Below are 17,549 nucleotides of genomic sequence, written 5' to 3'. Positions count from 1 at the left end.
TCAGGTGTGCAGGCAAGCAAGCAAGCAAAAATCAATCCCCTGTAAACATGCTTCAATACCGCGCCAATCAACAACAACAACATCAGCAAACCCTCGTCTAATCCTCCCTTTATTTGGATGTGAAACGGCCGTGCATGAAAGGGCAAGATTTGACGTAGGAAGTTCGATGCACGTTGGGCAAATATTAGGTTTGAGTGATTTTGTGCCCCTTCCCCCATGTGGGAAGTTATGGTAGAACATCGGAAATAGATTAATAGCAGGGATCGTACCGGTGCCCGGATAGGTCAGGGCATACCTGATAACAATCTTGAACGTTTCTGTGTGGTTTCCTGACAACGTTTTATTCGGAATTCGGAAAAGAAGTTTTATACATTACGTTGTGTTTTAAAGGTTACGGTGCATAGTATTCCTGGATTATGTTGTTCAGAATAGTCCTTGATATCATAGCATAGTGAGGAGTATGTTGTCGTGTTCTGAATATAGACACGACATACGATTCAAAACATCCTGGATCTCTGTACAATCTGAATCTTCTAATAACCTGTAGAACATCAAGAACAAACCTCAAAACCATTGATTGCATACATACAGGCGACTCTTATTTAGACACACTATCTAGATTATTTTAGTAGAGTAATCAACTGAATGTTGTTTTCTATTCCCACTCGAAATAACAGTAATTAAAAAGGAAATATTTTAAACCTTGAAGCTAATAAGCACTATTACGTTGGTGGCATTGCACCGTAACGTTTCTCTTGATAGACGAGTAGCATTTGATAGTGTTACTACTGATATCATCATCATCATCATCGCTACACGTTCGCAATCGTTCTGAGGTGTTTACCTACCGGCAAATGTTTAGTTTATTTATTGGAAAGGCACATCTAACCATGGTCACGTTTGCTGTGGCTAGTCAAAGTCGTTGAACCGTAACGGCCTATCACAATCACTTTGCCTAAAAGTTTGGTTAAGTTTAAAGGCCTAACAATTACTGGCATGATAGAAACCCTGTCTTCTGTTAAAAAAAGTCTCATCATTCCAGTTTTTCTTTTTCCCACTTCTATTTACAGTCATAAAAATGCTACTCCACACGCGCGTGTCACGTTTGCGCTTTAGCCTTGCGTAATAAGCAATGTCACATATCTTCACGATTCGCACCACTCTATCCACTTGGTTACTAACACACACACACACACACACACACACTTTCGGAGCCTTCAATCTTTCGGTGCCAATTTTTGCTGCCAAGTCAACGCTTGCCCAGATTCCATTTATTAAGCGAAACTTGTGACACAACGCGACAAGTCGTTCGGGGTCAGACTACGTAGTGCCATATACGCTCAGGAAGGAAGAACTGACGTAGGCTTCTTTAGACCGTGTCCTCTCCCGCTTGCTGACTTTCTTCTAATTCCCCCATTCGAAAACTGATTTAGAAACATCAACTATGTGCGAAGGAACCAACAGCGTACGCTCACATCAAATTCCGGTCACGATCTTGCCTATGCGCCAAACGAGAAGAAGCACAAAATAAAGACGCTACGGTCAATTTTTGGAGTGCTGGCGATGACGCCGGACAGTAAAGCAAAAAAAAAATCACTATCCGATCATGCACAAACATTCCATAAACGCTCCGCGCGTTCGTTCGCCGATGATGAATAAAATGGTAAATAAAAGTTGTGCATGCAATTGGAAACTGCCAACGCCAGCGTTGTGGAACCTGCCTCACTCACCGCTGCGTCTATTTGGATAAACATTTTACAGCCGACCGGTCGCGCGGGTCCTCTCCCGACCAAAATTGCGATTATGTCCATAAAACGATGTTGATGATAAATATTTTTGGATCACAAAATATCGCAAATATGGAGGGAGACGTGCGAAGTGATTGGATGTTGTTGCCAACTGGATTCGAGTGGTGACTCGGTGCTGCTCATCAACAGCTGTGCGCCGGTGAGTGTTGGCTGTGGTGCGGTACTGTGTAACGAACGTTACGTAGTTTAATTATTGTTTTTAACAAGAGTATAAGAGTTAATTATTTGTACAGCCCAATTATTGGTCAGTGATCGTTTCAAAGAGGTAACCTCGCTGAATGTAAAATAAGCACGGTGAGAATTGTGCCAACGTAAAGTTACAGTCCATCATTGGATATTTAAAGGAGGATTTATTATCTCTCAAAAAATACATCAAAGTTGCTTGTAACCTCCAACGCCAACTTCCAATCCTCCTCCAACGCGACGACCCCTAACAGCAGTTGCACTTGACGTTTAACTTCTTGCATCATTGGAATGCCATACCGCGGCGGCTGCTGCTGCCGGTGTTGTACTCAACACGCGTTTGCAAAAGCTGCATTCATTAAATCTTTATCAACGTGAAGCCACTGAGCACCAGTCACCAGCTTTTTTCTGTCTCTCTCTCTCTCTCCGCACCGATATTTCAAATAAGCTATTCCAATGCACGGCCTACCCAAACATGGAACTCACCACCGTAGGTTTGCACGAGGAAATGAGTTATTTATCTTTACCACCGGTTGATTGCACGTCTCACTCCGTCGTTCCCGAGAGATCCGATGATGCATCGATTAAAAAGGTGTGCAAGCTGGCAAATCGTCTTCTGATGCGAGAGATCAGCGAGGCACTACTTACTCTACTGATTTCCCTGATGATAAATGTATCAATTATTCATGAATAATCGCACAGTCCCGGGCGTGTGTTTCGCCCCCCTGTAATCGTTTCCCCACGAGCGAGAAAAATAGATTATTCTTAGCCCGGAATGTGTACTCCATCAGTGATTGCAGTTGAGAACGTTGGATGGATGGAACAGAGTGTGATGGATTTTTGGTAAATCCACCAGCTTTAAATTCGTAATATTGAAGCACAACTTGCCCACTAATCGCTAGCGAATGGGAAAAAGTTTTTGATACAGCCGTTATCTACGACTAAGAAGGTGCGTTGATAGACGACAGCCCGTTGAACGGTGTGATAAGAGGCATCCACACAACACCGCAATGTGGTTTGGTGGATGACTTTGGAACTAAGCAGCTGATGACATTCAATCAACTCTTCCTCCACAAACCTAGCGCATTGAGCAATTGGACGCTAGTTGTGAGGAACGCGAATGCAATCCATCGTTAGGGGGCTCTCTGTCAATATGCAACGTATGTGTGCATTAACAACGAATCACACATCACAAGATCCGTGGGACCAAGTGCAGTCGCGAAACGTTTTTGTTGGCACAAGTTGTGAGTTATTCGCCGTGTCCTCTCTATCGAAGAAGATTGAACAGTAGTCACAGCTAATGTGCAGCTACCGGTAGAGAGGACATTCGATACTTACAGTGTGGAGTGCATGTTTGCTGATCGTTTTTGTATTGTAGAAAAATTAAATCAGTTTTGCAATTGTCAAACCTTTAAATGAGGTATACTAACGCACCCTGGCACAACTTCCGAGTTTTTCTTATTCCTCAGGGACGGCCTGGCCGTATTGCTAACAACCGAACTTTATAGTTGATAAAAAATAAATAACTATATATCACTGCTTCAGTCGCACACAAACCGCGAGATCTAATGCTTTGATTGATTGATGCTTATTGTCACGTCAAAATCATTGCTAGATCGATCGTTACATACAAACCAGCAGTCATACACTGGAGTAATCCTCCCCGATACATTCGCTCGTAGTGCTACAAATCATCGAAATGTGCTATTGCTTTGTACCACACTGTCTCCCCATATTGGACACCTTCGGTAATCGTGTGACCGAACCAACCGGGAACACACGCTGTACGGTTTGTAGCGGAAAGGCAACAACACACACACACACAGCATGGCCATGGAGGTGATGATGACTGCCTTGGAGACGAGTGACAGACAAGCAGTTTGTGTGCGCTTGTTCGTGTGTCGTTCGTGGCCAGCCGCACGGAGAAGTTGGGCCGTCGACGACGGTATGCATAAACCATGCCAAGGTATGGCACCGATCCGTTTGTTGGGCCTTTACTTGCTGAGCTTGCCAGTGTAACGCACCCCCTATTTTCCCCCCCGCTTCCATTCAACGATCATAGATGCTTTAAATGGACAACGTTTGTGCAATCGGTGACCCTCCCTCGGAGTGGGTTTTTCGCGCAAAAAAACTTGCGGGTGCGCATATGGAGATAGAGCACTGATATAGACGAGACCCGCGAGCCGAGTGGTCTGCAGATGTAAGGGGACACAGATCCCAAACATTAGGCAGTAAACTATAGCTGCAGATTGCTGTACAAACACGAACAACACTATCAGTTTTGCAAAGTACACAGTCGTGCAATACTCACAAAGTCTAGCGCCACCAACATCTCCCCTGCTAAATGCATTTCGTATCTCTAGGAATGCTGACCACACTTCAATCCTTTAACTCTGCTGTGCTTTCCAAAACTATTTCGCGAATCCACACTGCTTCAAGTATCAGGTCGTCCGAACCACCGGTAGATGACTGAATCAAGCCCCAAAAATGTGAGGCCACATTTTTATCGTGCATTATATTGGCCTTGTTCAGCCATAGACACCATCAGCGGGCAGTACGGCACCACTACTGCAACAACTCAACAAGTAGCGCGAGAACCCAATTCCTGGCCTCGCTTAATATGGGTGCGCGCGGTACGGTGAGCCAGCCCAGTTCTCCATCAAATCTACGGACACACACTATATCTCACGCGCTGTTGGCCAAACTTGATAAGGCAGCTCGTGACGTCGTGTGGTTGCTGTTGTTGTCAGCACGCCACAGACAGCCGAGCTTTCGTAAAGACCCCGCACGTCTCTCGGTGTAGGTGGATATTTGTGTGATGTCTGCTCCATCTGATGCTAACCGCACCCAAACGGCTACATCTTATCGCCAGGAAGCGAACTATTTGTACCAGCTGGTGCTAATTATGATGTCAATTATGGTGACAATTCGTACACAAGCGCACTTCACTCTGGCAAGATGGAATGTGGAGATAGCAGAATGCATATCTGACCAAAGTGATTCCAAAATATCATTTACTGAGAAAAACAATTCATACTTTCTGGAGACTTGGCTTTGAATTAAAACAACGTCATCTAACCTTTCAAACATCAAGCAAAAAAAAAAAGCAAATCTATAACGCCACCAGTGGACTGGACATTGCCACCCCGATCCCTGGTCTACTCCAATGCGCTTCATCGAACAGCATTAGATTATATGCGGTGCTGCTGCTATTATTAGCAGCAGTTTCAAGTAATAAAAAGAGCTTCAGTTGGAATATTGCCACCACCATACTCCATTAGATCGAACAATCGTTCGTTGTTGTGTTAAAAATGGAAATCAGCTTGTGCCTCAGCAGTTGCTGTTGCACCCTCAGAACAAAGCCGGCCACCGCTAGCGGACGACACATTGGCTGGACCGAAGGGAGACCGATGTCCTTCGGATGGAAAAATTTCATTTTCGTCCTTGCGCGCTTCCACCAACACGGAGAGAGTCGCCATTGTGACCACAATGAATTAAAAATAAATCTGTCACGTATGCACATACAGGGACAATAATCGCCGCTGCCAGCCGGACAGCACAAAGACGCCTCGGGGACAAAAAGTTTCCCTGTTAATATTCCAATGGCGCTAGATGGTTACAAAATTTCAGAATCTGTCTCTCTCGGCTCGATAATGGTATCCCATATCTTGAGGGATGAACGTTGAATCGCAGCAAAGTTATGATAGATGTTTGTTGGCATAGAGCCATGTCTGCATACCAGCTATGATAGCCGAGAGCTTTCACCATACATTTCCATGAGTCATGATTGTTTGCCGTTGGTTAACGCACAGGTGTGATGAGATTGAAGATGAATTGTGCCTTTTCTGCTCCGCCGACCACGCTGTTGGACGTTAGATAAAATGACAAAATCTGATCAAAGTTGTTTTGTCGATAAATCATACAGACAGTCCTGAGTCGTGTATGTGCTTCAAGCAGTTAAAGACAGTTGAAGTTGAAGTTCTAGTCGTGCGTAAGCTTTGTTGCGTAATATGTAAATTTTGTATGCTTAAATGACTAACAATCTTGGTATTAATAAAACTTCAACATATTGAAACAATGTCTTCTGTCTTAATTAACAGTTTCTTGAAGTACTTATATCGTTTATACGATTTTCACACGAGAACCCATCAGAAAAATGCCATTGCAGCTGTTATCAACGTCATATCTCGTCCTTCAACTTGTTTTTTTTTTTGCCTCCAACACAAACGCCAGTGACAGTTCATTTTGCTGCCCTTTTCCACTAAGCATATCCTTCTGTTCCGGCGATGCTGTGGATGCTGTACTTTGGAGACAGGTCTAGAAGAGACAGCTCTACTCTAGGCATTCAAAATAATGACTTTTCCGGGCAACTGCTGTGAAACGGCAGTATCATCACCATCATCATCATCACCGTCCTGCTGCTGCCGCTACTGGTGTGCCTCCTCTCGACCGGATTCGGTTGCGGATCGATGGATGTCAGGGGCACCGGAACAAAATCTTTGCTCTGTTGGCGCCGATCCTAAATGCGGTAAGGTTTGGCGTGCATTGCGTTCATTTCGAACCGAAAATCTTTGGGGAGGGAGAAATTGTTTGAATTGAATTTTGGAAGCCATGCCTTAACGATGATGCTTATGAGGAGGGTACACAAAAAAAGCGAGCAATAAATTTATGTTGTGGCATGCCGCTGAGGAATTCTTGCGATATGGCGATATGAATAAAACACGCATAAAAAATGTATGATGCAGTGCAGTAGGACAGCATGTAACTTATGGCTCATTATACGGAATAGTAAGAAATGACCTTTTAAAATTAAATCGATCGAAAACACCATGGCGTTTCAGTATAAAGCATATTACTTTGAATAAAGGAATTGATCGATGTAAGTATTGATTAAGTGAGCAGCATTACAATAATTTATAATTAAAGACTCTTCATTCAAAAGTCCTCTTCTTCTTCTTTCCTGGCCTAGTGTCCTCTAAGATCATGCCTGCCATTTTTTGCTTACTAGACTTAATGATACCTCGCAGGTTGGATAGTCAGTCCTCGCTATGGACGAACGACCCAGATGGGATTTGAACCACGATCTAGCCGTGTGAAGGCAGAGAAAAAGAAGTTCTTAAAATAACAATTTATAGTTTTTTGCTGATTTAGGCTGATAAGCCCTCAGCTTCCAGAAAGTTTTAATGGACAACACCAAATCATCGATCACAAAACACCTGCCGCTTGCAAACACATTTTAAGCTGATCGCCTCTCGTTTAAGCCCTTAATGCAAAAATTAGTGATACATAATTGCGTATCATAAATTGAAACCATACAAACCCGCAAATCCCACCATATGATTCACGCATCAGAGCGCCAAAGCACAGCTTCATTGCTCACTTTCCCCCAGCGAACGGTTCACACATGAATGGGATGTTTGTGGTGCTGTTGCTGTGACATTTATACATTTATCACTCTGGGGTTAACGCAGATTTGATGGATGACATTAATTATTTGCTTCTCTGGATGATGATGGGGAAGCCAGAAGGTAAGGCCTAAGGAAAACCAAATTCTTTAACCTTGTAACGATCGTTTTTGTGCAAAGAGACACGTGTTGACGGATTAAAGTCATATTCATGTCTCATTACAATCGATGAAATACTTACTACATTTTACTAAATGTTCTAGCGATAATCTAATGATCTGTAGCGAGATAAATTTGTTTAAATAAGACACGGCGTTACCCTACTCAAGCACTACCAAGAACATCTTCAAAGACACACTCGGATGGATCAAGTTTTCACCAGACGAGTTTTAGCTTCATCCTTAACGTCCTTAAGCAGTTTCCACATCGAATCATCTGGGTACTGGCAAACCAAGCGTTAACATTTATCCTACGTGCCAACAAGTGCCGGTGGCGCAACATCAAAAGGACATGGAGAGGTCTCGCCCGAAGAAGAAGCTGAAGCACACATAAAGCAAACGACGTGTTATCTTTCGTTTAGAATAAACGTTTGAACGTTTTGAGCAAAACATATGATTTTATTCCATAGTGCACCCCACAACCACACACACACGTGGATGGTTTTAATTTGTTAGATAAATATGTTCAACATATTCGGTGTGCACTCTCATGCGAGAAGGCAATTGAACCGGACGTATCTTTTGAACGGTTTATCGTTTTGTTCTTTATTGTCCATGGCTGCGTCTTGCGCTGGAGATACTCTAGAGACGCTAGCCCAGGAAGAACAGAGAAAAAAAAGAGAGGTAACAAAGCAAAATCTACCTTAAGAATGGCGAAAAGCCGGGTGCTGCTGTAAAATAGCACTAAACAGGGACGGAAGTATAGAGGCAGGAACCGGTACGAACCGTTTCGAAACGGAACCACCGAATGGAACCACAGCGCGTCTGACTGACAGCAACCTATCCGGAACAGCAAAACCGCGAAAAGCTACCGTTACAAGCCGACCGCCGACCATCCAAAACACCCCGCCGCGTCTTTACACCGTGCTCTTCGTACTCCGCCGAATGCCTCGGAAGCAACCTGTGCAGCCATCGCAGCGTGGAAGGTTTTACAACTTTAGAGTAAATTGTGTTCAAGTGGTAGAAGATTCTGACCGACACACACACACACAGTGGCAAAAGCGCACCGTTCGCAAATTCAGTCCATAATGACGGGGTGAAGGGGGCGTCCCATCATGAACGCGAAATACCCACTGACCCGTGGAAGTGTACGGGATTAGCAATGCTTTAATTGGCTGAAGCTTTTTACGAATTAACAGCAATTCAGTTTGATTTGTTCTTATTAATAAAAGTAAAATTACTGTATTCGCGATTTTTTTCTTTTTGTTTGCTGCCGGCAAACTCCACCAGCTTTCAAAGCTGTTTCTATTTTTAAATTTGCAATATAATGCAATAAAAGGTTGATGATTTCATTCTTACGTGATCGTTTGCCGCGCGGTTTTAATGCCAATTGAAACTCATCCGAGTATCGTCTTTCTCGCCACCCAACAACTCGCTGGACAGTGCTCTGTTTTTTTTCTGTGATCTTTACCGGACTCTGTGTGTTTGGTGGTAACCAGATCAAACCGAATCATGCATGACGGTTGAGTATATCATAACAATATCATGACCGTTAAGGGCAGAAACGATGGCTCGAAAGGAACCGTCTCGAAACAAGGCGATAAGCGCCCATCCGTCTTTTTCTGGTCTGACGTCTGTAAATGAAATCTGGCGGGCAAGGAAACAGCAATCGCGTCTTCTTTTGCACTACTCGACACATTGAGCAGATGAGATATGTGAACTAGTAGGGAGCAGTGATAATAACTGACGATTGCCACAACGTAATATAACTCTTTGCCCTTTCTTTTGACCTTTCTGTCAGAAGAATACTTAATTTTCATTCAAATGTGGTCGGAACTATAAAGCGTTTGTTAAAAAAAACACATGGTGATTGTGGATTGTAAATATTTTGTTTAGTAGAAACGCTTGTTAATATATTACGTTATACAAAATTGATAACCTTTTGGCCGGTTTGCGGTTTGTTACCGCTGTGACTAATCTTAATCAGACTTAGTGGCTCCACACAGAATCAGATCTCCGCAGGGGATTTTAATTGATAATCAATCTTGACGGAAACTTACAGCATTCTTGGTGTAACATTCGTCATTTGCAATGTACTAGAATTATAGCTAGCAATAATAGCCATTTGACCTAATTTTATTACGAAATGAAATATGTTTACATAATTCAATAAATTATAAGGAACTCCTTTCTGGAATGGGAGCCATGTTTACAAAACAAAATTGATTTATTTCAACTGGTTTTAGAACTGACTGCAAGCTAAGGAACTCAAAAAAGTTCACTGAGTAAGTCTAACTTGGGATTTGATTTAGATGATGTATGGTTATGAACCCCGGTCCTGTTGTGTGAAGACCGGCGCCGCTGTCGCGTTGACCACCGGACTGCGCCATGCAACTTAATTACTCCAGTAAAATTATCAGAGTCATGGTACCTGTCTAATAATTGTGTTAATAATTTTTCAAAAATACTTGCGTGTTTGGACAGGGTAGAATAGACATTAAAACTCTACTACATCAAAAATTTGTCGCAAAGCCAAAAAGCAGAGCGAAGTAAAAGCTCTTACGCATCTCCTATGGAACTTCCAGACAGTAGAAGGAAAATATATATCTTAAATCCTTAAAAGCGTCTAACCATTCTTGTTACTTGTACTCAATTTACCCGGAAGACTATCTGGATGGATTATGAACGATTTCCATACAAACCCCGACCCGGATTCAATAGTTGTCTTAAAAGTACTTTTAATAGTATTTTTCTTCTAGTAGAGCAAGATTCTTAAAGAATACTACATCTTGATACAATTTACAAATAGAGATAGAGTTTTTGTTTGTCTAATGTCTCACCGCACTATTCGTCACGCATTGACCCGGCCAAATGCTTTTCGCGTCGAATTGCACGTTTTGCAGCAAACATTCCAACGCACCGTTATCACTCCCACAGCTGTCCGGGTTATCGTGGGCGTACCAGTTAGCTAAATCACACCCATACTAAAACCCACCCTCGGTGCGTTATGATTTGCAAGATCACACACACTCAACCAAATGGTACGCCCGTTGCGATAGAGTACATCCCCTGCTGGTACCCGCTGGACTGGGTAGATGATTGGGGCAAAGAATGTAGTACCACCGCTGTTGCTAGAAACAATCTGTTCCTGCCGTATCACAGCGCTCTTGGAGTGTGCGTGTGACCGTACACGATTCGGGCAGATTGGACCAAGCACACGGAAGCAGGAAAAGATCGCCCTGATGTAACACTTGCCGGGCGGCCAGGATGTGTAGCGAATTCTAGAACAAACTACCACCAAGCCAACAACTTTAATAATTTCATTCCTTGCGGGTTTGCGAGACGAGAAGTTCTGAGTGAAACAAACAACCGAGATTATGTCATGTGACGGGAATCGGTAGTAGAGCTCGGTGAGCCGTCGTTGCTTATCGTTTGCAGCAAATATGTTTCGACTTTTACGACTTGCGTCTTCCAACGACATGCGCCAGGGAGAGGACGCACATAAACTGTATGTGTATTGTCCTTGCGACTGCAGACTGGGTAACCTCTTCGCGGACACCTAAATTGCGTCAGGGAACTTTAAAAAAAAAAATAGCCTTTTATTACCAGCGTCGAAGCCATCTTCGAAGCGCGCGGACATGGTGTACACAACGGTCGGTTACAAATTCGACTTCACTTTTTCGGACCCTGCCGCATCATTATCGCGCCGGGTCCGCTATCTGTTTTATCGTGGTTTATGTGCACACAATTTCCAGTCGCTTGTTTTATACTGGCCAATTTCGGTGGTAATCCACACGCACACTGGTGAACGCACGCCGGGGAAGTTTTATTCCGATGACGCGTGAGAGAAAGAGGCGGTTTGTTGTATGCTCGTTAAATGTTGTGGCTGGATATCCACCCCTCTCTTGAGGAGATATTTGCCGAGCTGGGCTGGAATAACATGGTACTAATGAAATAATTACAAGCTTTAAGATAAAAATTAAATTAAAAATGATTACAAAACTAATCTGTTCTTTAATAGGAATAAAATCGAATGAAACACACAAGATGAAGTAAAATTTAGCAACAAAGGTTTGCTAATGGTTTAACTTATGGCCAACGGTTAAAAATAAACCTCTCAACCCGTGCTGAATAATTTAATCCTCATTTCATCAACTTCAGAAATTCCGAGCAACTCCGTGCTAGTGAGAGCGCTATATTGCTCATTTCCCAAATGTTGTCCTTAAAACCCTAAAGCTCGTTCGCCCCAAAAGGGAAAGGTTCTCAATAAATCTTTCACAGCTCCGTTTACAGGAAGAGAAGGGTGATGAGAACGCAAAGGATGAGCTTGATTTTATCTACTGAACCAAAGAAACTAAAAAACAAAAAAAACACTTTATACAGCCTGCCGCTTGTCACAATGCCCTGTTTCGCAGACCAAAAGTAAAAAAAAAACTGCAGCAGGAGTCACCATAACGCTTTGGGCCTAATATTTAGCCACTTTATGGGGTGCCTTAGTCGTTAAATCTTTGGGTCTTTCGCAAGTATTATTAGGAGGCAAACGAAAAGAAAAACACCGTCCGTGTGCAAATGATGGATTTCCCCAAACCTAGCCAAAGCAGAGAAAGAGAGACCTTTGAAAATGGAGTGGCAGTGCCGGAAGATAGTAAAACAAATGTATACGCGTTTGTGTTATGCTTTAAGGCTTCTCTTCTTCAAAGCATTGTTTTGAATGGCCAATAATGTATGCTATAAAAGTGCGCGTGGTAAAAATATCTCTTTACACCAGGTTGTACGCGGGTTCGGTTACGGTACGTATGTCGTCATTTAGTGGTAAAGTCCAATGGCATCTACAGGCAAACCCAACATAAAACAGCCATTAGAGCATATAAGCGACGGACAGGACTTGAGGAGATGCAGTTTTTTTGTTCTTGCTGTAGTTACCCTTTTTTGTCCCATACTGCCCCCGCTCAAGTGGTAGAAGAAATTGTTTGCACTAATGAGCACAGAAGCAGCCACTTTTCTGAAGCTCTCAAGTGGTCAAGATCCTTGACCGACCATCGGGTACTTGGTGGAGGGCAATTTGAGCAAAAAACTACAGGTACATAAATTAGGATGTTTGCTAAATGTAGCAAATCCAAGTACGGGAGAGGATTTATATAGAATGCATTGCTGTAGTATTCTAGATGATCTGGTGTAGCTTTTAACGAGAGGATTTAGGAAGTCATCTATGTCGAAAGGTCGTACCCGTGAAGAGCTTTTTGGAACTGATTTAGACACCACAGTTTCCACCGGGTAGATAGTGTAATTGATAACGTAATGCTTTTAATAACCCACCCGGTCCGGTTTAAAATCTCCTCTCCTGAATTGTCGTTTCCCATAATCAAATCTTTGAACTGTCTCGTGAGGAACATCAGTACAAAAAAACATAAATAACCTTTATCACTTGCTCATTCAATTAAGATTAAAATATCAGCCTCTTCATTGACGTTATGCTACACACAACAATCGTGATCAATTAGGGGTGATGAAATCGTGACACTATTAGGTGATCAAATCTATCAATCTTGAGTATCATTCAAGCATCAAACCGTTGTCCTAATGGCGCATTCTACCCCTAATTAACGTAGAGCCTCCACGTGAAGAGCGTACTGCACTTCACGACAAAAGAAGCCCCGGTAATAGCACAACAACAACAATATTGAGGAAGAGCTTTTCCTATCAAGAGCTATTTGTTTCTAAGCACTTTAACATGATTATGATAATTTCCGCTTAACTTTAACTCCCTTCCCCCTCTCTCCCTCTCTCTCTCTGCTTTTTTTCTCGCTTTTGTGGCCCATATCACTTGATCGTGGTTCTCACCAGAGCTTAGCATAAAACTATTGTTTTGATTTCCACACACAAACACACCAGAAACCAGTAGCAGCTACGTGAGGTTAAAATCGCAACGCACGCCACCCGTTCCCACACCGTTGGGAAAGGTATCAATGTCCTCGTTGGGTGGTTGGAATTGAGTTAGAAGTTGAAAACCATGATCTCAAATCTTGCAGCAGCAACAACAAGGCAAGCTGTTCTTTTGTAGAATAGTGAAGAAATGCACGGTATGTCGTCAGGCATGAGAACGCTGCTTCCAGTGAGACCAGTCTGTGGGACAACTTATATTTCAGGTTCTCCGACAGCAACTGTGCAGCTTCCTATCTGATCAAAGGTCAGCTAACGCTTCATATACCAATAGAGCGAGAGAGCTAACGAATTCATTGACTTCATTCGCTTGATGGTTGGTGTGTTTAGATAACAGAATGATTAGCCTTTGTCTTGCGTTACCATTTCTACGGTTCTCGAATATTATGAGAACCTTGACCGGTTGTTACAATCAACGGCCATTCATGAAACAAAACGCTAATAGATTCTTCATTTATACACTGGCTGGCGCTGAAGGACGGTTATGATCTTTATTAATATGCTAGCCAATATTATTTGCTTGGACCGAATTTTAAGACCTTTGCACAACTCAGCTTGGAGAATCCAAAGATACCCCGCGGCTGGCGTTCTAAGTTGCCTAAAGTGACCAAATGGCGTGAGTGCGCAACTGGTAGCATTGATCTCCCCCCGGCTATGCTCCCACCATTGTTGCTCCACAGCTAACTGGCCCCACATAGCATTCCATAAATAGCTGTAACGTGAAACGCAGCACACCCTTCCATCTACATCCCCTTATTCGTGCCCCGCCGAAGCGTCTTTTCATCTAGCGGCAGTTCAAAAGTTCGGAACAGATATTAAACGCGCTATTCGGAAGATTTCGCTAAAAAAACCCCGGGTAGGTCGGTCCACAGGCCGCGTTCGCGTTTGATATGAAAGTGATAGTAAGCGGGCGGGTAGTGGCGTGTATTGTTTCGTGACATGACCCACACACACACGACACGTGAGAAATTGAAGGGAGAATGAGGGGGGGGGGGGAGTGCCACCCATTTCTCCTCGCCCAAAAAAGGAAGGGTCCAGAGTCCGGCCTGCAAACAACCGCTGCCATTCGGGGGCACAACCATTCGTTAGCATGCTTTTCGCCGACCGTCTAACAACGACGACCGTCTTCCAAACAGGTGGAGGAGCAGGAGAGAGAGAGAGTGGTCCGCTAACCTTAGCAAGTACAGAGTCCCATAGAAAACAGGGTCATCGTGCTAGTGCTTTCCCGTAACACGACCTTGTCTGCTGCGCGAACAGAACTTATCAAACATACCTAATATGTTGGGAGCTGGAAACGGGCGTACTACTCTCCCGAGCGGAAAGTATATTCCCACCGGAGGTAAACTTTGGCCCTAATGTACTTCCAAAAATTCTAATTCTGTTCACTTTTGCAAAAACAAAGACTGCGATAGAAAGACGAAAGGTTAATGTCCGCCCAGCAGTGCCACCGGTACGTACGTCTGAAGGGATGTTGATAAACTAACCGTGGGGAATAGATCGGAAAACACACATCCCAATCTGTTTCATTATAGCAATACACTTACAAAATTAATCTCGGTGGCTCGATAAAATCGGTAAGGACAATTTTATCGAATGGGTCCAAAATAAATTCGACATGCCGGCGGATAACATCAGCATACTAATGATGTAAGCATAAAGGTAAACTAAACTAATGACGGCCCGTTTCTATCGTGAGCTTTGGGTCGTCTCATCATTCCGGTGAGTGAAGGCACAGTTGGTCGTTTTTTTAATGATTTGTGAACAGGTTTTATAAAAAAAAAATCCTTAATAAACTGCCCAGGCGACTCCTCAGCAGTTATTTGAGACCTTAGCCAAGTCTATCCTAAAAATAAATGATCGCTTTAGTATAGTTGAGCCTGGATAATCAGTTACTTCTCCGTCTTGACGGATAAGGTGGTCCTTCGTTACAGGTTTACCCAAATAAAGACTTTTCGTCGCTATTGAGGTCAGGTACATTAAGCAAATTTTCATCTGACGTTGGCCTCAACTTAAATTGCCATAACTAGTCCAATTTAAATGAAAATAAAATCACTCTTTTTTCAATAATACGCTTTTTACCTAAAATCCTCAATAAACATGATTCCTTAACTCGCTACAATGTCATTCAACTGTGTGGTTTGTAAAAACCTTGTCAAGCTTAAAAGACGTTTACCTTTCTTACTACGCATTCCGATACGGATACGGATCGAATATTTCATCTGGAGCGAGTTTAATTTAATCTTCCCACAACACGTCAGCTAGTGCAAGGACAGGTACACAAGCGTCCAATAACTTACAACTGAATTTTACAAACACAAATTCACCAACCACCTTCTGCTGCCCAAAAGGACACCAGAACCATTAACCTTCTTCCCATTGGTGTAGCGAAATTGCTTTACAAATATTTAGTAGCACTAAATTATGCATCCAGCGTACCAGCAAACTTCATCACGAGCAGCGCGGCCTCTACCGCGGGTAAAGTTCGCACACCTCAACGCTCCGAACTGGTTCTGCCCGTTGGGTCAACGAAGCAACGAAATCGAAATCTTATATGCCCGGTGATTTTATATATTCCCACCGAAGGCCTCCGAACAACCGGTGAGTGTGCCGTCCAGCTTTGGTCATTAAGAAAACGAAAGTGATGTGCGGAAGGTTTGTACCGCAAATATGGGTCAATCAATACGTTCTTCCCGTTCCCGGCTTTCGGGTCGGGGTTTGAGCGTCCTTTTCAGGACGCTTGCTGCCTAACGCCAGGAACGGACCGTTCCTTAGGGCTTCACACACAACACTTCTTTTAATGCCACACGGCGTTCACGTTCATTTGCCCCGTGATCGTAGGAGTGGTGCCCCGGCAGGCATATATTGTGTACGCACGCAAACAGCAAACATAAATTTTGCATATACCATGGTGTTGAAATGGAGGTATGATGACGTGATGGTGAGACGTCCGCCGTTAGCACCATTTAAGTCTTCGCGTCCCCTCATTGTACGAATGAATTAAAACTTACCCCGTCTGCCATGATGAATTTTCCCGGTGTATCTTTGATGAATTTCCCTAGAAAAAAAAAAGAAGAAATGCGATTACAATCAATGTTTGAGGCTGAGACGCTTACTTCAAAGATTTAAAATGCAAGCCCCTAGAGACTTACCATATTCGTCTAGCTCTATTTGCTGATCCTTGCTGCTGCCGGTAAATTCGGAGTTTTTCGTAGATAGGGCCGACTCGACGTCGATCGTATCGATAGCGGCCGTATCCCCGGTAGCCATCGCCGTTGCTTACTACGACCCTTATTTACCACACAAAATTACTTGCTGATGGTGTGTGTGTGTTGGTGTGTTGTATTTGGGGATACGTTTATACTTTTTAACACAGCTACCGAACCAAAACTACGGAAGTGGTTGCTTCCCGGTACTCTGCTAGCAAATGATTCGATCGTTCACTTTTGCTGGCGAATCTCGAATACTCTCACTCACTCACACACACGCACGGGGAAATTACACTAGTCGCAGTGAAATCATGAAATGCACTCTAGGATTGTAAATTTACATGCCGTCGACGTGGAATACTTGATGATTTCCAGTTGCCGGGGTACATTCATTTATCTAGGCTTATAACTTAACAACGGCGTTAACCTTCTGGTACACTAAGGATTAAGTGTAATGCAGCGGCTGCCACTTTTTCATACGTTTCACTTTACACACTTTATACACTCGCAAACGATGACGCCTAATTTCGCTACTACTAAAGACCCCCCGGTTGATGTGCGCCGCCCCCTCGTTTTCCTCTATTTTACACGATTCTACACTATTTTACCCGATCTGAAAGGCGAAGGAAATGTCGGAAAATTATATAAATAAATTGTGTACCTTAGAACAAGGTCAAACTTTTCGAAATTGGCCCGATACGACACGAGCAAAGAGGTGTTTTCCATTCGCTTTTCTTTCCCTATTGATAAGGAACCGATTCGGAAATGTCACATCCAATCCGACTGGCAGGTGATTCTTCCTTGACAAGGGAACTGTTGCCTGGAAAACCCACCTCCCGTACTGGGCAA

The 17,549-nt window shown here is 43.3% G+C and overlaps 1 protein-coding gene across 13 annotated transcripts in view; it reads right to left on the bottom strand.

Annotated features, from left to right (window-relative positions):
• Positions 1-17,549, bottom strand: part of LOC118512535 (phosphatidylinositol 4-phosphate 5-kinase type-1 gamma) — a 47,484-nt gene that overhangs the window by 28,175 nt on the left and 1,760 nt on the right. For 12 of the 13 annotated variants that reach the window (XM_036057103.1, XM_036057102.1, XM_036057099.1 and 9 more), the window contains exons 2-3: positions 16,644-17,313; positions 16,503-16,549 (exon numbers count right to left, since the gene is read on the bottom strand). In XM_036057103.1, the coding sequence (XP_035912996.1) occupies positions 16,503-16,549; positions 16,644-16,761 (165 nt within the window). In that variant the 5' untranslated portion in view covers positions 16,762-17,313. Of the gene's footprint in view, positions 1-4,302; positions 4,605-16,502; positions 16,550-16,643; positions 17,314-17,549 lie in introns of those variants that run through there. The other variant, XM_036057098.1, reaches the window with a different exon arrangement.

This window comes from Anopheles stephensi, chromosome 3, assembly GCF_013141755.1.
Source record: "Anopheles stephensi strain Indian chromosome 3, UCI_ANSTEP_V1.0, whole genome shotgun sequence".
In the NCBI taxonomy this organism is placed as follows: Eukaryota; Metazoa; Arthropoda; class Insecta; order Diptera; family Culicidae; genus Anopheles; species Anopheles stephensi.
The sequence above is the reverse complement of the archived record's forward strand: the minus strand, read 5'-3'. Positions and strand labels throughout refer to the sequence as shown.